At 54.0% G+C, this 25803-nt stretch overlaps 1 protein-coding gene across 1 annotated transcript in view; it reads right to left on the reverse strand.

Annotated features, from left to right (window-relative positions):
• Positions 1-25803, reverse strand: part of crocc2 (ciliary rootlet coiled-coil, rootletin family member 2) — a 432771-nt gene that overhangs the window by 184333 nt on the left and 222635 nt on the right. The window contains exon 17 of the mRNA XM_072474929.1: positions 2562-2792. Coding sequence (XP_072331030.1) covers positions 2562-2792 — 231 coding nt within the window. The remainder of the gene's footprint in view (positions 1-2561; positions 2793-25803) is intronic.

Genomic DNA, 25803 nt, shown 5'->3' on the forward strand with positions numbered 1-25803 from the left:
ATGGGTTTTTATGACATTTGACAGTAGTTTCATGATCAGCATTAGACTTTTAATTCCAGGTTTTTATTGAATCCACCACTGAAGTGGTGGGATTCAAACCCAGGTCGCTGGAATGGGGTTACCCTGGGTCTCTGGCTTACGAGCCCAGTGTCAATACCACTATGCCGTCGCCTCCCCTATATTTACCAATGACTTTGCAAAGATGGACAGTCATGAGTTCTGATGAAAAGTGTCAGCTCTGAAACATTACTCTGTTTCTCTCACCACAGGTGCTGACAGACCTGCTGAGTATTCCATAAGTTTCTGTTTTTATATCATGAGTTGGACCCTCACCCCCTGAATTCCCCCACGCAGATATCAACAATTCGCTATATTTCTATAGCATTCCTAACGTAACGAAAGGTCCCAAAGTGCTTTACAGAAAACGTATCAAACAAAGTAGATGTATAGAGTAGATGAAGTAAAACTGTTCCCCGCTGTTGGGAGCATTTTGAGAACGAGAGGGCGAAGATTTAAAGTAATTAGCGAAAGAGACAATAGAGACACGAGGAGGAACTTTGGCACACAGAGGGCTGGCTAAGATCTGGGCTACACTGCCTGAGAGTGTGGTGGAAGCAGCTTCAACCGAGCATTCAAAAGGGAATTTATCTGAAAAGGAAGAATGTGCAGAGCAATGGGGAGAAAGTGGGGGAATGGCACTCGGTGGACTACCACTCAGAGAGCAGACATGATGGGCCGATGGCCTTCGGTGCTGTAACAATTTGGTGATTCTGGGACAAATGAGGGGATATTGGGCATGTGTTTATTTACCAAACCCATAGGGAGCAGGTCGGTCAGAAAATTGCGGAGAAACTGAAATTCCGGATCCGTAAGGGTGGAGGCCGCGCAGTTTGGATACCACGGAAAGAAAGGGTCAGAGGCCACGTGGTGAGGGGGAAATCCAGCCCTCTTGATCAGTGAGGAGGTCAGCGGCTTTGTGATGGGGCATGATTCACAGGGACAAGGTTGTTGGGGGGGTCGGGGGATACCCAAGTGTGGACACTCCTCCGACGGGCATTTGGATCCAGTAGGTGGGTATGAAGGCATTTACCTCCTGAATCAACAAAATGCATGCCTTGAGGAAGCTGCCTAGTTTCCTGACATTCGAGAAATCTGGCCGACAGCAGATAAAAGTCAAAAACCTGAACAATAATGATGCTCACAGCCTCAGCTGAAGCCAGGAATTGGTGTGTTTGAAGTAGGTTGGAAAGCAGATTTCTCAGACTTTAACCGCGCCTACCTGACCCAAAGAACCCAAAGATGCTGTTGTTTATTAAGGTTAAAATTCTCTTCATTAGGACAGGTGACCAGAAGCTTAGTCAAAGTGGTAGATTTTTAAGTAGTGTCATAAAGGTGGAGAGAGAGGTAGGAAGGCGGGGAGGTTTATGGAGGGAATTCTAGAGCTTCCGAACCCAGACAGCCGAAATGATGTGGAGATGCCGGTGTTGGACTGGGGTGGGCACAGTAAGAAGTCTTACAACACCAGGTTAAGGTCCAGCAGGTTTATTTGAAATCACTAGCATTCGGAGCGCAGTTCCTTCATCAGGTGAGTGAATTCTGCATTTCTTACCTGAATATCCCCTGTAGTGGCCTAGCAAGCCACTCGAGGGTAATTAGGAATGGGCAATAATGCAGGCCCAGCCAGTGACACATCTGAAGCCAGCCCGAAAAGATACAGATGAATGAACAAAAAAACCTGATCTGGAGGGGAGTTTTCAATTTTAGATCTGTACCATCTCTAAGACCATCCAGTTCCACTTCTGTACCATCACTCACCTTTGTCTGTCTCAGCTTATCTGCTGCTAAAACCTTCATACACGTCTTTGTCACCCCTAGATTTGATTATTTCGATGCACTTTTGATTGCTCTCCTGCATTCTATCCTAAACTTGAGGTCACCCCAAACTCTGCTGCCTGCATCTTAACTCGCATTGAGTTCCATTGCCCCATCACCTCCGTACTCGCTGACCTGCATTGAGTCCCAGTCAAGCAATATCTTAATTGTAAAATTCTTATCCTTGGTTTCATAACTCTCCATGGCCTTGCCCCTCCCTACCTCTGTAATCTCCTCCAGCCCCGCAACTGTGATACCTACACTTTTGCCTCTTGCGCATTGCCAATTCTAATTGTTCCACCATTGGTGAGCCTGTCTTCAGCTGTCTAGATCCCCAGCTCTGGATCTTCCTTTCAGCCTCCATGCCTGGTTTTATTCCTTTAAAACACACATTATAACCTAACACTGTGACTAATAGATTTTGGTCATTTGATCTAACATTTCCTTATGTGGCTCAGTGGCATACTTTGGCTTACAATGCTCCTTTGAAGCACCTTGGGTCATTTCATTTTGTTAAAACCATTGTACGACTTTTGTAAATTACCACCTTTTTGGCTTGGTGCCCATTGAGCTTCTCCCCCACCACTGCCCGTCCACGAAACAAAATATGCAAAACAGATTCTGGGGATTTGTCCATGAGAAATGCTGCTTCTGTAGTTTATCTCAAATTCCAGTTCATGCTCCCATACCTGCCCGAGCTGCTCCTGAAGCTGACCTCGCTCCCGTTGCAGTATCAGCATTTCATGTTCCAGCTGCTCTCGGCTCTGCTCCACAATCTGCAGAGACTGGTCCAGTTCGTGTTTCTCTGTGTCCAGCTCCATCTTCTCCTGCTTCACACGGACTAACACATCCTGAATGCTAGCCTTTGCCTTTTCAACCTCTTTCTTCTGACCCTGCAGAGTTGATCTGTCATCTTCCATCTATCATAGAATGAAAAAGACAAATTAGAATCACCCTTTTTGGCTTTGCCTTTGTTGAAGTTTTCAGCCTTGTTTGGGGCCACTCTGAATTTCATACTGGCAGCATAGATGTTGCAAGAATCAGTCTGAAGCCAGCCCGAAAAGATACAGATCAAACCACTGCGTCCAAGCGGTTTGGCCCAACCCAACCCTGTACTGGTTCCCAAACTGAGATCTGGACCATTGGTAATTGAAACAGTTTCGTTCAAACACAGTTCTGGTTCAAACCATTACAGCCAAAAAAACAAAACAAGTCAGATTAGGATTGATTGGATACAGGTCTAATTCTGCGACAATAGGAGCAAACGTTTCTTGTATTTTTCTTCTTCCAAGTGCCAATATTTTGACAGAACTGGATCAGGCAAGGGCGTGAAATTTGTCAGCGCTGTATTTCGCCCATTTTAATATCAGTGCAATTTCTTGCTGGAAGAACAAGGGTTTCAATCAGCATGAGTGGACATTTTGCAATGCCAGGCAAAGGTGCAAGTACCGCGTCGGACATATTTTCCATCCTTTGCACCAAAGCAACAACGTGTCCAAGAAATATCTGCTGGTGTAATCAGCACCATGACGTTAAGAGTTATGGGATGGGACATTTTAATGTTAAACACTGGAATCTCGTTCAAGAAGGCAACTCACCATCATCTTCCCAAGGGCAATTAGGGATGGGCAATAAATGCTGGCCTAACCAGCGAAGCCCACATCCTGTAAATTAATAAAAAGTGATAATAATTTGTGGATTGCACTTTCTGGAGAATTTGAAAGGCTAACCATTCTCTGTTTAGAAAAAATACTTTTCTAATCTCCTGTTCAATTCTTTGTTGTCATTTTAAATTTGTGTCCATCCATGTATCATCAATTACCTTACCATAGCCTTCCATGATCTTGAAGGCCGCTATTGAATCGACACAGAACACCATCTATTACTTATATTTCGAACACCTGGGACACGATTTAACAGCCTTGTCGTGCCCGACTTGGTGTCACGCCGGGGCCGTTAAATCTCACGAGAGGCCTGTTGAGACGCCTCGTGCGAAGTCGCAATCAGGATCTCTCCCTCACTCGACAAGATCCATATACACATATTTAAATGAACCATTAGGCTTATTTAAACAAGCATATGCCAGGTTCTTCCGTTACCTGCGACCAAGTGGCTGAGCTTGGGAGACTTTGCTGGGCGCCGATTAGCACTGGTTTCCTCAAAACTGGACCAGGCATAATGGCACCTGAGGCAGGTCTCCCAGGCCATTAGAGATACCCGGGTGGGACTTCCGGTGGCATTCGCAAGCAGAGCGGCCGGGTTCAGGAGAAGCTCCTGCTGGTCTGCGATATCGCGGTCTTTTTTGGGGGGGTGCCCCGCTGATTTTTTGAAGGAATTAAACCTCTCCGGGGTTGGCCCTGCCCCCTTGGCATGTTAAAGCGGCAAAGCTCCGTTTCACGGTGCCGGAGGGTTGTAAGGGCAGGAGAGGAGAGACTGGTCCCGGTGGGTTCGGCGGAGCGTGTAGGAGGAGCGGGGATCGTGACTTTGTTCCCTAAGGAACACCCTGAAAGCCGAAGGGCTCAAAGAGCACGGAGAGAAAGAAACATTTTCTTCTCTCTCTCTCCTGAAAACTTGAAAGGAGCAGTGAGGGCGGAGTCAAACGGAGGCCGAGGCTGGAGGCCCGAAGCCAGGGCACGATGTAGGTGAGATGTCCCACATCGGGTGGCTCCCGCCTAGAACGTGGTAAGAAGACTGAAGCCCAGTCCCAGGGAAATTCTGGAGGTATACAAAAAAGAGAAAGAAGTTTTAAAGAAATTTGAGATTGAAGAAGGAAGGAAGGGTGAGAGAAAGGAAAAGTAATAAGCCGTTAAAGGATGCGAAAAGCAGCGTCGAGGAAAGGAGGGAACGCGGGCTCGCCGTTGAATGAGAGGACAAGCAAAAGTGCTGATTGATGCACGATCAATTGCACAAAGACTAAAGTTGGGTACAACTGTGGCTTTATTACAGTCAGATGAGTTCTCCGTGGGCGGAGCCAGCTACCGGCAAACCTGTCGTGCAGGTCCTACCTTACATCTCCTATTACAGTGGTTCACCACATTCACCCCCTGTTAAAAATGAGTCTGGCGGGGGTGACGTGTAACTATATACAATTAGTGCAATTATGTACAGTGGTAGGGAAAGAAAAGTCCATGTTGACGGTCCAGAGTCCGTCAAAGGTTCAGCCGGTCCGGTGCTTTGGTGCTTCGTTGGAAGCGGCGTAACGGTGGCGGCGAAGTCGGTGCTGGTGGTGGTGGAGGTGGCACCGATGGCGGTGCTGATGCTGGCCAGTCATCGGGGAACTCCGGGAGCATGCCGAAGTCCTCTTCGTCCTCTTGTGCGAAAAAGAGGGGGGGGGTGGTCTGGTGGGGTCAATATTGGCGGCGCGGTGGGAGTATGTGTTGGGGTGGAACCTGACGGTGCCAGGTCCCTGAGTGAGACAGTATCTTGGTGGCCGTCGGGGAACTCAATGTAGGCATATTGAAGGTTGGCGTGGAGCAGGTGAATCCTGTCCACCAAGGGGTCCGCCTTGTGGAGTCAGACGTGCCTATGGAGAAGGACCGGTCCTGGAGCAGCGAGCCAAGTCGGGAGTGACACCCCGGATGTGGACTTCCTGGGGAAGGTGAAAACACGTTCATTGGGTGTGTTATTAGTGGCGGTGCACAATGGTGACCGGATGGAGTACAGAGCGTCAGGGAGGGCCTCCTGCCAGCGAGAGGCTGGGAGGTTCCTGGACCGTAGGGCCAGCTGGACGGCCCTCCAAACCATCCCATTCTCCCGTTCCACTTGCCCGTTTCCCCAGGGGTTGTAGCTGGTCGTCCTGCTGGAGGCTATACCCCTGCTGAGCAGGAACTGACGCAGCTCATCGCTCATGAATGAGGATCCACTGTCACTGTGGATGTAGGCGGGGAAACCGAACAGAGCGAAGATGGTGCTGAGGGCCTTGATGACGGTGGCAGACGTCATATCGGAGCATGGGATGGCGAAGGGGAATCTGGAGTACTCATCGACCACACTGAGAATGTACGCGTTACGGCCGGTGGAGGGGAGGGGCCCTTTGAAATCCACGCTGAGGCGTTCAAAGGGGCGGGAAGCCTTCACCAGGCACGCACGGTCCGGCTAGTAGAAGTGCGGCTTGCACTCCGCACAGACCTGGCAGTCCCTGGTGTCTGTCCTTACTTCCTCGACGGAGTAGGGCAGATTGCGAGCTTTGACCAGGTGGTACAATTGAGTGACCCCCGGGTGACAAAGGCTGTTATGTAGGGCCTGGAGTTGGTCCACTTGTGCGCTGGCACATGTACCTCGGGAGAGGGCGGCTGGGGGCTCGTTGAGTTTACCGGGGCGATACAAGATCTCGTAATTATACATGGAGAGCTCGATTCTCCACCGCAAGATTTTATCATTTTTGACCTTGCCCCGCTGTGTATTATTGAACATGAAGGCTACCGACCGTTGGTCCGTAAGGAGAGTGAATCTCTTACCGGCCAGTTAATGCCTCCAATGCCGCACAGCTTCAACGATAGCTTGGGCCTCCTTCTCGACGGATGAGTGTCGAATTTCAGAAGCATGAAGGGTGCGGAAAAAGAATGCCACGGGTCTGCCTGCCTGGTTTAGAGTGGCGGCAAGGGCGATGTCTGAAGCGTCGCTTTCTACTTGGAAAGGCGGTGACTCGTCCACTGCGCACATCCCGGCCTTGGCGATGTCTGCTCTGATGCCGGCGAAAGCATGTTGTGCCTCTGCCGCAAAGGGGAATTGGGTGGACTGAATGAGTGGGCGGGCCTTGTCCGCATAGTTTGGGACCCACTGAGCGTAGTAGGAAAAGAACCCCAGGAAGCGTTTGAGGGCCTTGGGGCCGTGGGGGAGGGGAAGTTCTATGAGGGGGCGCATGCGCTCGGGGTCGGGCCCGAGAAGTCCGTTTTAGACTACATAGCCGAGAATGGCTAACCGGGTCGTGCAGAACACACACTTCTCTTTGTTGTAGGTCAGGTTGAGAAGAGTGGCAGTGTGGAGGAATTTATTGAGGTTGGCATCATGGTCCTGCTGGTCATGGCCGCAGATGGTGACATTATCTAAGTACGGAAAGGTGGCCCGCAAACCGTACTGGTCGACCATTCGGTCCATCTCTCTTTCGACGACCGAGACCCCATTTGTGACACCAAAAGGGACCCTAAGGAAGTGGTAGAAGCGACCGTCCGCCTCGAAGGCCGGTCCGACTTCCAGAATGTGAGCTGGTGGTAGGCGGATTTCAGGTCAATTGTTGAGAAGACCCGGTACTGCGCAATCTGATTGACCATATCAGATATGCGTGGGAGGGGGTACGAGTCGAGCTGCGTGTACCGATTGATGGTCTGGCTGTAGTCCACGACCATCCTGTGTTTTTCCCCAGTTTTAACCACTACCACTTGGGCTTTCCAGGGGCTGTTGCTGGCCTCAATAATACCCTCCTTAACCAGCCGCTGGACTTCGGACCTGTTGTCCTGGGTGCTGTACCATCTACTCCTAGTGGCAACGAGCTTGCAATCCACAGTTAGATTGGCAAAAAGGGAGGGGGAATCGACCTTCAGGGTCGCGAGGTCGCAAACGGTAAGGGGGGTAAGGTCCCGCCGAATTTGAGGGTGAGGCTCTGGAGGTTGCACTGGAAATCCAGGCCCAACAGGAGTGCAGCGCAGAGGTTAGGAAGAACATAGAGGCGGAAGTTACTAAATTCTACGCCCTGGACCATGAGGGTGTCTGTACAAAAACCTCGGATCGGGACGGAGTGGGATCCGGAGGCTATGGAGATCCTTTGATTGGCAGGGTGGACCGCGAGGGAGCAGCGCCTTACCGTATCTGGGTGAACAAAGCTTTTGGTGCTCCCGGAGTCCAGCAGGCACAAGGTCGTGTGGCCGTTGATTTTAACCGTCATCGACGCGGTGGCCAGGTTGTGCGGGCGAGATTGGTCCAGCGTCATCGAAGCGAGCTGCGGTTAGCCATCGGATGTTTCGGGTGGCGAGTGTGTGCGGTTCCGATGTCGGGATGTCTGGAGACCCTGTGGGGGACTGTGGTGGTATGTATTAGGGGTAATACGGTACACCATGAATGCCGAGGAGCTATTGGAGGACAGATGCTGGGTCCCGATTGGATCTGCCGCCTACTGGGCTCCACCCAGATAGGCGGGGTATAAGAACCCGGTTTACTCCCCGTAGCTGCATTCTGTGACTGAGCTGCTGGGGAACAAGTCTGAACAAGTCTGCTCAATAAAGCCTCGATTGAAGTTCTCTACGTCTCGCCTCGTGTGTGATCGATGGTGCTACAATTTATTGAGCAGACTTAAAAAGGAATATGGAGCTCCGGATCACCCCGGAGTGCCTGCGAATCGGCCCCCAAGCAGCTAATGCAACATCTTCGTTTAAACACTGGCTGGCGTGCTTTGAGGGATACCTCCGAACGGCCCCCGGCAGACCAACGGAAGACCAGAAGATGCAGGTCCTGCATTCCAGAGTGAGTCCCGAAATCTACGCACTCATCGAGGACGCGGAAGAATTCCCAGCGGCGATCAACTTGCTGAAACAGGCCTACATTAGGCCCGTCAACCAGGTCTACGAACGCTACCAGCTCGCGTCGAGATGACAAATCCCCGGGGAATCGCTGGACGAATTCGTCAATGCGCTGACGATCCTGGGAAGAAACTGCGACTGCCCAGCGGTAACAGCGAATGAACATACGGACCTCCTGATCAGAGACGCTTACGTAACAGGTTTGGCATCGTCGCAAATTCGCCAGAGACTTTTAGAGAAAGACTCCCTCGGACTCACAGAGGCACGGGCCCTTGCAGCCTCCCTCGACGTGGCCTCCCAAAACGCCCGCGCCTATGCCCCCGATCGCACTACAGCCCCTTGGGCTCCGTGGACCCCCGCCGCGAACTACCCCCCGGCAACCCCCACCCTTCCGCAAGCGTGCGCGGCCAGAATCCCAGACCACCCGGGGGGGCCCCGCTGCTACTTTTGCGGGCAGCCGAAACACCCCCGCCAGCGCTGCCCAGCCCGCTCGGCCACCTGTAAAAGCTGCGGCAAAAAGGGGAACTATGCAGCGGTGTGCCAGTCCCGTGGGGTCGCCGCTATCTCCGAGGAACAAACGGAACCACGGGCTCAACCCTCCCAGCGATCCACGGGTGGCCAACGGGCGCCGCCATTTTGGACCCCGCACACCACGAGGGGGGGACGGGCGCCGCCATCTTCCTACCCACGGGCCGCGTGCGATCCATGGGAGCGGCCATTTTGTCCACCCCCGGCCGCGTGCAACCCATGGGAGCGGCCATTTTGTCCACCCCCGGCAGCATGCAATCCATGGACGCCGCCATCTTGGCTGACAGGCAAGGACCCCAGTGTGGACGGCTCCACACTGCCTGAAGACAATGATCTGATGCATCAACCATGTTTGGCATCGGTGACCCTTGACCAGTCGCGGCCCCGGACGCTCCAGATGACAACGACAAAGGTGCTGGTGAACGGGCACGAGACGCCGTGTTTGATCGACTCGGGGAGCACGGAGAGTTTTATTCATCCGGACATGGTAAGACGCTGTTCCCTGGTAATTCGGCCAGGCACCCAAAAAATTTTCCTGGCGGCGATCTCCCACTCCGTTGAAATCAAAGGGTTCTGCATCGCAAACCTAATGGTGCAGGGGAGAGAGTTCAAAAATTACCGGCTGTATGTCCTCCCCCATCTCTGCGCTCCCACCCTCCTGGGGTTGGACTTCGATAATGCACAGCGGGGCAAGATAAAGAACGACAAGATCCTGCGGTGGAGGATCGAACACTCCACCTACAACTATGAGATCTCGTACCGTCCCGGAAAGCTGAACGAGCCGTCCGATGCCCTATCTCGCGGCACATGTGCCAACGCACAAGTGGACCGCCTCCAAGCCCTCCACGAGGACCTCTGCCACCCGGGGGTCACTCGCTTCTACCACTTTATAAAGGCCCGCCACCTCCCGTACTCCGTCGAGGAGGTCCGAACAGTCACCAGGAACTGCCAAATCTGCGCAGAATGCAAACCGCATTTTTTCAGGCCAGATAGAGCGCACCTGATAAAGGCTTCCCGTCCCTTTGAACGCCTCAGTCTGGATTTCAAAGGTCCCCTCCCCTCCACCGATCGCAACACGTACTTTCTTAACGTCGTTGACGAATACTCCCGTTTCCCCTTCGCCATCCCCTGCCCCGACATGACCGCGGCCACGGTCATTAAAGCCCTCTGCACCATTTTTACCCTGTTTGGTTTCCCCGCCTACATCCATAGCGATAGGGGGTCCTCCTTCATGAGTGACGAGCTGCGTTAATTCCTGCACAGCAAGGCATAGCCTCGATCAGGACGACCAGCTACAACCCCCGGGGGAACGGGCAGGTAGAGAGGGAGAACGGAACGGTCTGGAAGACCGTCCTACTGGCCCTACGGTCTAGGAATCTCCCAACTTCCCGCTGGCAGGAAGTCCTCCCGGATGCCCTTCATTCTATCCGGTCCCTGCTGTGCACCACCACGAACCAAACGCCGCACGAGCATCTCTTTGTCTTCCCTAGGAAGTCCGCTTCTGGAACATCACTTCCGACCTGGCTGGCAGCTCCAGGACCCATCCTGCTCCGGAAACATGTGTGGGCGCACAAATCAGACCCACTGGTGGAAAAGGTACATCTACTCCACGCCAACCCGCAGTACGCCTACATGGCGTTCCCAGGCGGCCGACAGGACACGGTCTCTCTGCGGGACCTGGCGCCCACCGGAGCTCCCCACACCTCCCTAACACCAATCACCACCCCCTCACTCCCGCCGGTGCACCGAACAGCCACCCCCTTCTCGGGGGGATCGGTTCTCCTCCCAGGCCCGCCCAGGTGTAAGGAAACAGAGAGGGACAGCGCGATGCTCCCAGAGTCGACCGGACCCGAGCCAGCACCACCACCCGGGCTGCGACGATCGGAGAGGGCGACCAGAGCACCATCTCGACTCATCGAGTCGACTTAAGATGTATATAATTCAGTGGCTCAGTAAAGCGGCATTGTTGTACGCTGCTAATAGGGTAAAATGTGAATAATTCAGTGGCCCAGTAAAAGCGGCATGGTTGTATGTAGTTCAATGGTTAAGGCACCGACCCTGTAAACCCCTACCACCATACCACCCACCACCCCGCCGGGTTCCTTTTTAACAAGGGGAGAATGTGGTGGTATGTATTAGGGGTAATACGATACACCATGAATGCCGAGGAGCTATTGGAGGACAGACGCTGGGTCCCGATTGGATCTGCCGCCTACTGGGCTCCACCCAGATAGGCGGGGTATAAGAACCCGATTTACTCCCCGTAGCTGCATTCTGTGACTGAGCTGCTGGGGAACAAGTCTGAACAAGTCTGCTCAATAAAGCCTCGATTGAAGGTCTCTACGTCTCGCCTCGTGTGTGATCGATGGTGCTACAGGGACAAGATGGCGGCGCCCATGGTGCGCACATTGCAGGGTTGGGACAAGATGGCGGTGCCATGGTGCGCACATTGCGGGGTCGGGACAAGATAGCGGCGCCCCTTGGTCGCACATGGACCTGGGAGGAGATGACGGCAGCTCCCATTGCGCATCTGGCGTGGGGGATGGGGCGATAGCGGGCGCGATCGCAGCGACTGCGCGGGCCTGGCACACAGCCGCGAAGTGGCCCTTTTTACTGAAGGCTTTACAAACAGCAGTGCGGGCCGGGCAGTGTTGGCAAGAATGCTTCTGCTGACCGCAAAAGTAGCAGCGGGGACCCCTGGAGTGCGCGGATCGGCATGCGGTGCAGGCGTATTGCGAAGGCAGAGCCCCGGCTGAGGAGGTCATCGGCCGGGTCCGGGATGGGTAGGAAGGAATAGAAGGGTGGGCAGCGCGGTGGGAGAGGTACGATTGTACGTTACGAGATGCGACCGTCATGGAGAGCGCCAAGGTTTTCGTCTCCGCCAGTTCGAGCGTGGCCCCTTCCAGCAATCATTCTCGGATGCAGTCCGACGCAATCCCCGTCACGAAGGCATCGCGCATGAGGAGATTCGAGTGTTCGGCGGCCGTGACGGCCTGACAGTCACAGTCCCGGACGAGTGGAATTAGGGCCCGCCAAAAGTCTTCGATGGACTCACCAGGTAGTTGCGAGCGGGTGGCAAATACATGCCTGGCGAAGAGCATGTTCATCTTCTGCGCGTAGTGTTCTTTGAGGAGTTCCATTGCTTGTGTGTAATTCGTGGCGTCTTGGATCACCGGGAACACGCTGGCGCTCAGTCTGGAGTACAGGACGTTGATCTTCTGAGCCTCCGTTGGCGCGCGGTCTGCCGCGTTGATGTAAGCCTCGAAACATGCTAGCCAGTGAGTAAAGTCTTTCCTGGCGTCGGGCGAGTGCGGATCCAGCTGCAGGCGAACGGGCTTAATTCGGATATCCATTCTGTGGAAAATCTGACTGTAATAAATTGATGCACGATCAATTGCACAAAGACTAAAGTTGGGTACAACTGTGGCTTTATTACAGTCAGATGCGTGGCCTCCTGCTGCAGCTGGCGAAATGGCAGGGCACTGGAGGTCCTGCATATTTATACAGTTCTCCGTGGTGGAGCCAGCCGGCAGGAGCTACCGGCGAACCTGTAGTGCAGGTCCTACCTTACATCTCCTATTACAGTGGTTCACCACACTGACAAGATGGCGGAGGCCTGACCGCATTGTGGGGCCGCACTACTTACGGTGGAGAAGGTGACCGAGGTAATGGCGGTGGAGCTGGAAAAGCAGTTTGGGAGGCATATGGAGGCTTTGAGGAAGGAGATGGAGATGGCATTGAAGTCATTGGTGGAGGAGGCAATTGCCCCGTTGAGAGTAGCTGTGGCAAAGACATCGGCCGAGGTGAGAGAGCTGGGCGAGAAGATGAAGGAAGTGGAGGAAGCCGTGTCGCAGCACAACGACCAGTTCACCTCGATGGGGGATGAGATGCGGAGGGCGGTGGAAGTCAACAGATTACTCCGAGCAAAGCTTGAGGACTTGGAGAACCGCTCGAGGCGGGACAATCTGGGAATTGTGGGCTTGCCCGAAGGGATAGAGGGTCCAAGGCCAACAGAGTACTTCGCTAAGAAGTTGGCGGAGCTGATGGGGGAGGGGAAGAACCCCTCCCGGTACGAGCTGGACTGAGCTCATCGGTCATTAAGGCTGAAGCCGAAAGTGAATGAGCCGCCAAGAGCAGTAATCATCTGTTTCCATAAGTACTGCATGAAGGAGAAGGTGTTAAGCTGGGCGAAGCAGAAGCGCGAGGTGCAGTGGGATGGTGCTGGAGTTCGGATCGACCAGGACTTGACGGTGGAGTTGGCAAAACGACGAGCGGCGTTCGGGCGAGTGAAGGCTGCACTGTACAAAAAGGGTGTGCGATTTGGTATGGTGTCCCCGGCGAAGCTGAGGGTGACGTATAATGCCAAAGACTTTAATTTCGAGACAGCGGAGGCGGCTGAGGCGTTCGTGAGGGCAGAAGGCTTGAGACAGACATGAGGAGCGGAGCTGGAAGAGAGACTGTGGACTGTGATTGGGGAGCTGGAAAATGTATAAATGCTATAATTTTCTTTTTACTGACGTGTATTGTAATTTATTTCTCTTTGCATTGTTACAGAGTTCAAGTTATTGGTTGGGTTGATTGGCGTCCTGTGTTGCGACGGTTGTATCTTAGTTTAGTGAATTGTATGGGTTGGATTGTTGTTTTTGTTTTTTCTTTCTCTGGGACTGGGTGGGAGGGGACGGTATATCTTGGCGGGGAGAGCCACCCGCGCTAGCTAACTAAAGTCGGCTAGTGAACGGAGGTGAGGTGAGAGGAGGGCTGCGGACATTGGAGCCTGGTTAGCAGGTTTCGATGGGCCTACGAGGCGAGCGAGGGGGGGGGGAAGGGATTGATGCTGGGAGATGTTTTTTAGAGAGGAAATGTGGGGGGGGGGGTTTGGGAGGGGGGGGGAAGGGATCCAATGTTAATAATGGATAGGGGCGTGTCAGGCTCATGGGACAGGGCCCGGAGGTATGATGATGGTGGGTAAGAAGGGTGGGGGGGGGTGAGAGATCCCCAGTTAGAATAGTCACGTGGAGCGTAAGGGGGTTAGGAGGTCCGGTCAAGAGGTCAAGGGTGCTTGCGCATCTTAAAAGTTTGAAAGCCGATGTAGCAATGCTGCAGGAGACCCACTTGAGGGTGAAGGACCAGGTGAGACTTAAAAAGGGCTGGGTTAGTCAGGTGTTTCACTCTGGACTTGACAGAAGGGCTCGAGGGGGAGCGGTAATGGTCAGCAAAAGAGTACGCTTCCAGATGGAGAAGGTGGTAGCAGATCAGGGGGGTAGATATGTGATTGTGACAGGGGAGCTGGAGGGGAGGTTAGTAGCACTGTCCAATGTATACGACCCCAATTGGGACAATGTGGGATTTGCAAAGAAAGTGTTTGGGGCCATCCCCGACTTGGACACACACAAACTGATAGTGGGGGGGGGACTGGAACTTGGTGCAGGAGCCAAGGCTGGACAGGTCACGGCCACGCTCGCTGGTCCCATCAGGTGGAGTGAAGGCGTTAGTTGGGCTAATGGTGGTATTGGGAGGGGTGGCCCTTGGAGGTTTCTGCACCCGAGGGAAGGGGAGTACTCGTTTTTATCAGCAGTCCATAAGGTATACTCGCGGATTGACTTATTTGTGGTGGGGAAGGCTTTGTTGGCTGAGGTTAAGGAGTCGGAATACTCGGCAATTGCAGTGTCAGATTATGCTCCGCATTGGGTGGATATGGTGCTGGAGAAGGGGGTAGCGCAGAGGCCGGGGTGGAAATTAGATGTGGGACTTTTGGGGGACTATGTTCTGTGACAAAATTGAAAAGGTAATTAAGGAATATGTAGGTTTCAACTGTACGGGTGAGGTATCGAAGGCGGTCGTCTGAGAGGCTCTAAAGGCGGTGGTGAGGGGGAGGTGATCTTGTTTAAGGCCAGGGTGGACAAAGAGGAGAGGTTGAAGCGGCAGAGGATAATGGATGAGATGTTGGAGGTAGATAGGAGTTATACAGAGGATGGGGACCCAGCAAAGCTGGAAAAGAGGAAGGAACTACAGGCAAGCTTTGATGACTATCTACCAGGAAGGCGGTGCGCCAAGGGGTGCAGTTTACGAACATGGAGATAAGGCTAACATGGTCTGTTAGCAGGTCAGCTCCGGAGGGAAGCAGCGGCAAGGGAAATTGTACAGGTGAGGGATAGGGCAGGGAAGTTGGTGGTGGGTCCGGATCTGATTAACAAGGTTTTTGAGGAACTTTATGAGAGGTTGTATAGGGCAGAGCCACCTGGGGGAGACCGTGAGATGCAGGAATTTCTAGATGGGTTGGAGTACCCGAGGTTAGGGGAGGGGACAGGGCTACATTAGAAGGAGCAATAGTGGAGCAGGAGATAAAAGATACGATTGGGAGGATGCAGTCGGGGAAGGTGGCAGGGCCGGATGGGTTTCCGGTGGACTATTATAAAAAAATTCAAGGATAAGCTGGCACCCCTGATGGTGGGGATGTTTGAAGAGGCGATAGGGAAGGGGGTGTTGCCACAAACTTTGGGGCAGGCATCGATTTCACTGTTGCTAAAAAAAGATAAGGATCCGACAGTGTGGGTCGTATAGGCCCATATCACTTCTGAATGTGGACGCAAAAGTGTTGGCGAAGGTACTGGCGGGTAGGCTGGAGGAGTGCCTTCCGAAGGTGACAGGTGAAGATCAGACGGGGTTCGTGAGAAGGAGGCAGCTCTTTTCAAACATTAGAAGGATATTGAACGTCGTTATGGCACTGGCAGAGGGGAAGGAAACAGTGGTGGTTGTGACATTGGACGCTGAGAAGGCGTTCGACCGGTTAGAATGGGGGTACTTGATGGCAGTTCTGGAGCGGTTTGGGATTAGATCAAGATTTGTGAACTGGGTATATAAGGAGCCGAGGGCGAGTGTCCACATGAACAACGAGATACTTTTCTCTCCACCGTGGGACTAGGCAGGGCTGTCCTATGTCCCCCCTGCTGTTTGCATTCACGATTGAGCCGTTGTCCATGGCATCAAGAAGTTTGGGGGTATGGAAAGAAATAGTGCGGGGGTGGGAGGGGGGGGAATAGAGCATAGGGTGTCCTTATATGCCGATGACTTGCTGTTATACGTGTCGGAACAGAGTGTGTCAATAGGGGGAATATTAGAGCTGCTTCGAGTGTTTGGGTCTTTCTCGGGGTACAAACTAAATTGAGACAAGAGTGAGTATTTTGTGGTGTCTCGGCCGGGGGTGGGGGAGGGGTGGGGGGGCTGCCATTCCGTAGGGCAGGGACTCACTTTAGGTACCTGGGGGTGCAGGTTGCCCGGGAGTGGGGGGGCTCCGCAGGTACAACATTTCTAGTTTGGTGTGGAGAGTGAAAGCTGATCAGGCAAGGTGGGATGGTCTCCCTCTGTCACTGGCGGGTCGAGTACAGGCGGTTAAAATGAACATGTTGCCGCGATTTCTGTTTATTTTTCAATGCCTGCCAATTTTCCTGACAAAGGCATTTTTTAGAGAGATTGAAGGGATGATTACCTCATTCATATGGAGAGGGAAGGTGGCCAGAATTAAAAAGGTGTTACTACAGAGAGGAAGGCAGGCAGGGGGTTTGTGTCTTCTGAACCTGATGTATTATTACTGGGCGGCAAATGTGGAGAAGGTACGGAGCTGGGTCAGAGGGGTTGACTCGCAATGGAGCAGAGTTTGGATAGGCGGTCGGGATTGAAGGCGCTAGCGACAGCGCCGCTCCCGACGGCCCCGGGGAGATACTCGGGGAGTCCGGTAGTAATAGCTTCGTTGAGGATTTGGAGGCAGATTCAACAGCACTTCGGGTTGGGGGCAGGGTCAAGGGAAATGCCGATTCAACGGAACCATAGATTTGAGCCAGGGAAGTGGGAAGAAATTTTCGGAGATGGGGGAATAAGGGAATTAGGACACTAAAAGATTTGTTTCTTGGGGATCGTTTTGCGGGATTGAAGGAGCTGGGAGCGAAGTATGGGCTGGAGCAGGGGGAAATATTTAGATACATGCAGGTTCGAGACTTTGTCAGAAAGGAGATAAAGAGCTTCCCAGTAGAGCCGGCTTCCACGTTGCCGGAGGAGGTGCTGACGACAGGGGACTGGAGAAGGGGGTAGTATCGGCGGTTTACGGGGCTATTTTGGAGGAGGAGAAGGCACCGCTAGAAGGGATCAAGGCAAAGTGGGAGGATGAGTTGCGAGGGTATGGAGGAGGGGTTCTGGTGTGAGGTGCTCCGGAGGGTGAACGCCTCCACCTCATGTGCGAGGTTGGGGCTGATACAGCTGAAGGTGGTGTATAGAGCGCACCTTTCAGGGCGAGGATGAGCCGGCTCTTTGAGGGGGTAGAAGATGTGAATGAACGTTGCAGGGGCGGCCCCGCAAACCACGCTCATATGTTTTGGTCCTGTCCAAAGCTGGAGAATTACTGGAAGGAGGTGTTTTGGGAAATCTCTAAAGTGATGCACGTGAAACTGGACGTGGGCCCTCGGGAGGCCATATTCGGGGTGTCAGACCAGCCGGGGTTGGAAACGGGCGCGGAGGCAGATATTGTAGCCTTCGTCTCGTTGATCGCCCGAAGGCGGATCCTTTTATGGTGGAGATCAACCTCTCCACCCTATGTCCTGGCGTGGCGGGGGGACCTGCTGGAATTCTTGATGCTTGAAAAGGTCAAATTTGAACTGAGGGAAAGGATGGAGGGGTTTGACAATTCATGGGCGTTATTCACTACGCACTTTCGAGAATTGGATCACATCGAACATTAGGGGGGTTGGGGCCTAGGAGGGTTGGGGGGAGGGGGACTGTACGTGTTAATGGTGACTATGGGTGATTCCTGATTCCTCTTTGTCATTTGTTTATGTTAATATGCGGGCTAATATTTGGGGGTTTGATGGGATTGTGTTATTGATGTGGGGATTGACATTATATTCATCACTGATTATTGTTTATTGTTGGGTGTAAATTTGGGAGAAAATGTGAAAAAGGAGAAGAATAAAAAAATACTTTGAAAAAAGAAAGTAGAATGTACGAAGTTAATGGTGAATTTCACAAAGGGCATTATAAGCCAGAAAGCCAGCTGGTGATGGGACAGGGTTAGATCCCCCACTTTAAGTGAGATAAGGCATTGGAACAAGGGGGCACAAGGCAAAAAAGGTGAAAGGACATTTCAGAAACAGTGTGAGAAAGGGTTTCTTGATTGATTGTATTATCTAGCAGGACAGTGTTCTGTTCCAGAAAACCAGTGGTGAAGGATAGAAGCCTTTGAACACTTCTATAAGCATTTGTTTACACAGTTACGTAATACAAGCATCCACCTTTCAACCCAACAACCAGGGTTTCACTCTGTTCCTATTTATAGGAATACAGAATACTCACTCTCTGTATTCATTAAACAATTAAAATACAATTAACATGGGGGTTGACAATGTAGACAATACTGACCGAGAAGGCAATGGACACCAAGTAAACAGAGTTTTTTTTTTAAAGAGAAATACAAATTTGGTAAATAAGTGTGTTACTTGAGAGGGCACATAAAACAATTGGGGTTACAAGTAACCCTTATCTACGACCCACACTCCTTTTGAGTGAGAATGTGGGATAAAGGAACAACACACTTAAGAAAAGGGTGGAAAATCAGGGGCGCAATTCTCCGTTATCGGCGCAAAGTCCGCCGATCGGCGCAAAAAAACGGCGCAAATCCGACTTGCGTCACGCCGGAAAAATGGTTGAAAAGTCTCCGGCCCGAAATGGGCTAGCAGCGACATGACAGGATCCGCGCTTGCGCACGTGGTTCACGCCGTGCAGCGTCATACACGCCGCACGGCCGGAACACCCGACCGGAACACCCGACTGGATGGCTGGCCTCCGCTCAGCCCCGAGGTTCCAGTCACGGGATGTGGAGGCGCTCCTGGATGCAGTGGAGCAGAGGAGGGAGGCCCTGTATCCCGGGCACGGCCGCAGAGTTGCCCCACGCCACAGCCGGCGTCTGTGGAGGGAGGTGGCAGAGGCCGTCACCGCTGCGGCCCTGACACCACGGACGGGCACCCAGTGCCACAAGAAGGTGAACGACCTCGTCAGAGCAGGCAGGGTGAGCCTCCCCCCCCACGCCCGATATCCATACCCCCCTCCCCATATCCCCCTCCCCCCATATCCCCCCTCCCCCATACCCCCCCCTCCCCCATATCCCCCCTCCCCCATATCCCCCCTCCCCCATATCCCCCCTCCCCCATACCCCCCTCCCCCATATCCCCCCTCCCCCATATCACCCCTCCCCCATATCCCCCTCCCCCATAGCCCCCCTCCCCATATCCCCCGCTCCCCCATATCCCCCCTCCCCATATCCCCCTCCCCATATCCCCCATATCCCCCTCCCCCATATCCCCCCTCCCCCATATCCCCCCTGCCCCATATCCCCCCTGCGCCATATCCCCCTTCCCCCATATCCCCCTCCCCCATATCCCCCCTCCCCCATATCACCCCTCCCCCATATCCCCCTCCCCATATCCCCCGCTCCCCCATATCCCCGCTCCCCCATATCCCCCTCCCCATATCCCTCATATCCCCCTCCCCCATATCCCCCCTCCCCCATATCCCCCCTGCCCCATATCCCCCCTGCGCCATATCCCCCTTCCCCCATATCCCCCTCCCCCATATCCCCCTCCCCCATATCCCCCCTTCCCCCATATCCCCAAGTGAATCCAGCCCTAACCTTAACCTCTGCAATACACGCGCAACCGATGGCGTGCATTCATATACCTGCCTAACTTTGTTGCCCTTTACCCCTGCCACCCCCCCCCCCCCCACCACAGGAGAAGCGCGCACACAACAATAGGGAGCATGTGAGGACTAGAGGAGGCCCCGCTGATGAGAGGCCACTGACCGAACACGAGGAAAGGGCCCTGGAACTGGCTGGCGGACCTGAGGACCGGGAGTTTGCTGATGCAGATGTCGGGGGCGTACTAGCAAGTGAGCCACCGACAGCCCGTCCCCATATCCCCCCTCCCCCATATCCCCCCTCCCCCCATATCACCTGATCACTGCCTGCGTGTCTAACCATGCATGCTTCATTGTGTATCGCAGGAGCAAACGTCGAGGCACCCATCCCCGCAGATGCAGACCGCCCGCAGGATGCCCCCTCGGAGGCCACGGGAGACGGAGAGACCCGGACCGTCCGGCATGCGAAGAACGCAGGATGCGCCTCGCACACCACGGGAGACGGAGAGACCCGGACCCTCCGGCATGCGACGCCCGCAGGATGTCCCTTGGAGACCATGGGAGACGGAGAGACCTGGAGCAACAGGGAGACGACGCCCCCGTCACGTGCGGGTGCGACGACGCAGGCGTGTGCCACCCAGCGACGAGGGGGGCAGCCACAGGCCCCCCGTCACAGCCGAGCCAGGACACCACTACCCAGGACACCACCACCCAGGTCACCACTACCCAGGACAGCACTACCCAGGACACCCCTACCCGGGACAGCACTACCCAGGAAGACGAAATACCGGACAGTGACTCAGAGTGGATGGGTGGAGACAAACCCCCACCCCAAAGTGCCATGGACTCAGAGTGGGACGAAGAGCACGACACAACGCCACTGCTGTCACCAACACCCTCCACCATCGCAGAAACACTCACCTCGGTTGGGCACTTTACATAGAACATAGAACATAGAAAATACAGCACAGAACAGGCCCTTCGGCCCACGATGTTGTGCCGAACCTTTGTCCTAGATTAATCATAGATTATCATTGAATTTGCAGTGCAGAAGGAGGCCATTCGGCCCCCTGAGTCTGCACCGGCTCTTGGAAAGAGCACCCCACCCAAACTCAACACCTCCACCCAACACCAAGGGCAATTTTGGACACTAAGGGCAATTTATCATGGCCAATCCACCTACCCTGCACATCTTTGGACTGTGGGAGGAAACCGGAGCACCCGGAGGAAACCCACGCAGACACGGGGAGGACGTGCAGACTCCGCACAGACAGTGACCCAAGCCGGAATCGAACCTGGGACCCTGGATCTGTGAAGCAATTGTGCTATCCACAATGCTACCGTGCTGCCCTTAAGAACAAATAAATCTACACTATATAATTTTACCGTAATCCATGTACCTATCCAATAGCTGCTTGAAGGTCCCTAATGTTTCCGACTCAACTACTTCCACAGGCAGTGCATTCCATGCCCCCACTACTCCCTGGGTAAAGAACCTACCTCTGATATCCCTCCTATATCTTCCACCTTTCACCTTAAATTTATGTCCCCTTGTAATGGTTTGTTCCACCCGGGGAAAAAGTCTCTGACTGTCTACTCTATCTATTCCCCTGATCATCTTATAAACCTCTATCAAGTCGCCCCTCATTCTTCTCCGTTCTAATGAGAAAAGGCCTAGCACCCTCAACCTTTCCTCGTAAGACCTACTCTCCATTCCAGGTAACATCCTGGTAAATCTTCTTTGCACCTTTTCCAAAGCTTCCACATCCTTCCTAAAATGAGGCGACCAGAACTGTACACAGTACTCCAAATGTGGCCTTACCAAAGTTTTGTACAGCTGCATCATCACCTCACGGCTCTTAAATTCAATCCCTCTGTTAATGAACACGAGCACACCATAGGCCTTCTTCACAGCTCTATCCACTTGAGTGGCAACTTTCAAAGATGTATGAACGTAGACCCCAAGATCTCTCTGCTCCTCCACATTGCCAAGAACTCTACCATTAACCCTGTATCCCGCATTCATATTTGTCCTTCCAAAATGGACAACCTCACACTTTTCAGGGTTAAACTCCATCTGCCACTTCTCAGCCCAGCTCTGCATCCTATCTATGTCTCTTTGCAGCCGACAACAGCCCTCCTTACTATCCACAACTCCACCAATCTTCGTATCGTCTGCAAATTTACTGACCAACCCTTCAACTCCCTCATCCAAGTCATTAATGAAAATCACAAACAGCAGAGGACCCAGAACTGATCCCTGCGGTACGCCACTGGTAACTGGGATCCAGGCTGAATATTTGCCATCCACCCCCACTCTCTGACTTCTATCGGTTAGCCAGTTTGTTATCCAACTGGCCAAATTTCCCATTATCCCATGCCTCCTTACTTTCTGCAGAAGCCTACCATGGGGAACCTTATCAAATGCCTTACTAAAATCCATGTACACTACATCCACTGCTTTACCTTCATCCACATGCTTGGTCACCTCCTCAAAGAATTCAATAAGATTTGTAAGGCAAGACCTACTCCTCACAAATCCGTGCTGACTATTCCTAATCAAGCAGTGTCTTTCCAGATGCTCAGAAATCCTATCCTTCAGTACCCTTTCCATTACTTTGCCTACCACCGAAGTAAGACTAACTGGTCTGTAATTCCCAGGGTTATCCCTAGTCCCTTTTTTGAACAGGGGCACGACATTCGCCACTCTCCAATCCCCTGGTACCACCCCTGTTGACAGTGAGGACGAAAAGATCATTGCCAACGGCTCTGCAATTTAATCTCTTGCTTCCCATAGAATCCTTGGATATATCCCGTCAGGCCCGGGGGACTTGTCTATCCTCAAGTTTTTCAAAATGCCCAACACATCTTCCTTCCTAACAAGTATTTCCTCAAGCTTACCAGTCTGTTTCACACTGTCCTCTCCAACAATATGGCCCCTCTCATTTGTAAATACAGAAGAAAAGTACTCGTTCAAGACCTCTCCTGTCTCTTCAGACTCAATGCACAATCTTCCGCTACTGTCCTTGATCGGACCTACCCTCGCTCTAGTCATTCTCATATTTCTCACATATGTGTAAAAGGCCTTGGGGTTTTCCTTGATCCTACCCGCCAAAGATTGTTCATGCCCTCTCTTAGCTCTCCTAATCCCTTTCTTCAGTTCCCTCCTGGCTATCTTGTATCCCTCCAATGCCCTGTCTGAACCTTGTTTCCTCAGCCTTACATAAGTCTCCTTTTTCCTCTTAACAAGACATTCAACCTCTCTTGTCAACCATGGTTCCCTCACTCGATCATCTCTTCCCTGCCTGACAGGGACATACATATCAAGGACACATAGTACCTGTTCCTTGAACAAGTTCCACATTTCACTTGTGTCCTTCCCTGCCAGCCTATGTTCCCAACTTATGCACTTCAATTCTTGTCTGACAACATCGTATTTACCCTTCCCCCAATTGTAAACCTTGACCTGTTGCACGCACCTATCCCTCTCCATTACTAAAGTGAAAGTCACAGAATTGTGGTCACTATCTCCAAAATGCTCCCCCACTAACAAATCTATCACTTGCCCTGGTTCATTACCAAGTACTAAATCCAATATTGCCCCTCCTCTGGTCAGACAATCTACATACTGTAGTGATGAGGCGTCTGGTACACTCACTGGTGCGCACAACACAGCCGTCCCGGTACAGCAGGTGGAGGTAGGAGCAGCAGAGGGGCCGGGCGGTCGGAGGGCAGCCCAGCCCAAGCGAACATCTGCCGCCCAGATGGATCCCGGGTTCCTGGAGTTACCACACCCACACATGGATCCGATGCAACCACCGATCCGGAGACGAGCGAAGAGGGTGACGGCCGGCTTGCGGCGGCTGCAGTCGCAGGTGGAGGAGTCCACCCGTGTCCAGGAGCTGGGAGTGGTGCCGGTCATGCGTGCCACCCAGGCCGACACCGCACGGGTGGCGTCCGTGGGGGAGGCAATGGGTGCGACGGTGTCAGACATGGGGAACGGTTTGCGAGGCCTGGGGCTTTCCGTGCAGGCGACATCTGTGGCCCAGGACATGGCTGCCCTCTCACAGGAGGCCATGAGCCAGTGCCAGCGCCAGATGGCAGAGTCGCTCAACGCCATAGCCCAGTCTCAGCAGGCCATCTGCTGGCCATGGCCCAGTCTCTGCAGGCCATGGCCCAGTCTCAGCAGGCCATGGCCCAGTCTCTGCAGGCCATGGCCCAGTCTCAGCAGGCCATGGCCCAGTCTCAGCAGGCCATGGCCCAGTCTCTGCAGGCCATCGCTGAGGGCATCGGCGCCAGTGGCCATGTGCGAGCCGGCGTCGCACTGTCACAGACAGGGTTTGCCAACCCCCTGGGCTCCATGGCTGCAAACCTGCAGACCCCTGTCGATACCAGCACGGGCCTCCAGGACTGGCAGCGCCAGATGTCGGGGGCGCGTCGGATGGCCAGTCCGTTCGCATCCCCCACCCATGTAGAGGCCTGGGGGCCATCGGGCACCCCGAGGGAGGAGGAGGTGGTGTGGTCCGTCCCGGCTCCCCCTGTAGGGGAGGTCCCGGTACACCGCGACACCTCGGACTCCCCCTCTTCCGTCCCAGGTGCATCGGGTGGGCAACGGGCAGGACAGGCTGGCAGCTCGCCATCCCAGTCGCCCGGGCCGCAGCCTGGCCCATTTAGGCCAGGACGCCCCAGGAAACGGCCGCCAAAGGGATCCAGTGTCAGAGGGCAGGAATCACAGGAGGCCACCTCCAGTTCTGCTGTACCGTCTGGGGAACCACGTAGACGTAGTCAAAGGGCCCGTAAGGCCAAACAATTAGACACTGAGTAAGTTGGCACGGGTGCAGGGCACAGATGAGTTTTAGGGGCTAGGGCACGTGCATGATCTCCTTTGGTTATTAAAGTCAATGTTACACCTACAGAAGCTGCCTTTGTGCTCTGTCCAAAGCGTGGGGGGGTGTCATGTACGTTGAGCGCAAGTGTGTGTGTGAGGGGTGGTCTTACCTCAGCCCCAGGTGAGTCTGCCCCCTTCCCCCTGGGCCACCATCAACATCCCCCCGGGCAGAGGACGGGACCGTGCGCTGCAGTGTCACAGCCGCATGCAGGGATGGTCCGGGTGGATGGTGGTACTGTGGCCATGGGTCAGACATAGTCCAACGATGTGGAGCCAGGAGCTCACCGCAGGGCGGGTTGTCATCATCCTCCATGGCCTGCAATAGACACGCGTCCACCCGCAACTGTGTGAGCCCACCCGTTGTGCCGCAGGTGGATCGGCAATGGGGGGGGTGGTGTGCATGCGGGTGGGGTGGGTGGGGTTGGGGAGGGGGGTGAGGGTGCTGGGTGGGTGGATGGGTGGGGGGTGTGGGTGGTCGGCTGTTGCCATGGTGTGCGGTCTGTGGCCATACTATCCGATTCCCACGCCCATCTAGTCAGTGAAGCGGGCGGCTATCAGCCTGTCCCGTGCCCGCTGGGCCAGCCGGTAACGGTGGGCAGCCACCCGCCTGTGTCTAGCCCGTCTGCCCTGACCATTGCCCCCATCCCCCTCATCTGGGGAGGACTGCGCCTCTTCCTGCTGCTCCTCCACTCCGCCCTCCTCTGCCTGCGGCACATCGCCCCTCTGTTGGGCTATGTTGTGCAGGACGCAGCACACCACAATGATGCGGCCGACCCTATCTGACCGATACTGGAGGGCGCCCCCAGAGAGGTCCAGGCACCTGAAACGCATCTTCAGCACGCCAAAGCACCTCTCTATCACTCCCCTTGTCGCTACATGGGCATCATTGTAGCGGTTCTCTGCCTCATTGCGTGGCCTCCGTACAGGCGTCATCAGCCACGATAGGAAATGGGTAGCCCCTGTCGCCCAGCAACCGGCACCTCAGCCGGGGATGGCGTCCCTCGTACATGCCGGGGATGGATGACCGCGACAACACGTATGAGTCTTGTACACTGCCTGGGTAACGGGCGCAAACGTGCAGGATCATCATGCGATGGTCGCCGACCACCTGTACGTTCATTGAATAGGTCCCCTTCCTATTAGTGAACATGGCCCTGTTATCTGCAGGTGGCCGCACGGCGACGTGCATCCCATCAATCGCGCCCTGGACCATGGGGAACCCGGCAACGGCATCTTGGCCCTCGGGTGCCTCCGTTGCCGTGGGGCCGCGACGTCCTCCTCCCCCTCCTCGTCCTGTCGGTCAGGTGTCCCTCCAGCCTGGGCGGC

This window comes from Scyliorhinus torazame, chromosome 14, assembly GCF_047496885.1.
Source record: "Scyliorhinus torazame isolate Kashiwa2021f chromosome 14, sScyTor2.1, whole genome shotgun sequence".
In the NCBI taxonomy this organism is placed as follows: Eukaryota; Metazoa; Chordata; class Chondrichthyes; order Carcharhiniformes; family Scyliorhinidae; genus Scyliorhinus; species Scyliorhinus torazame.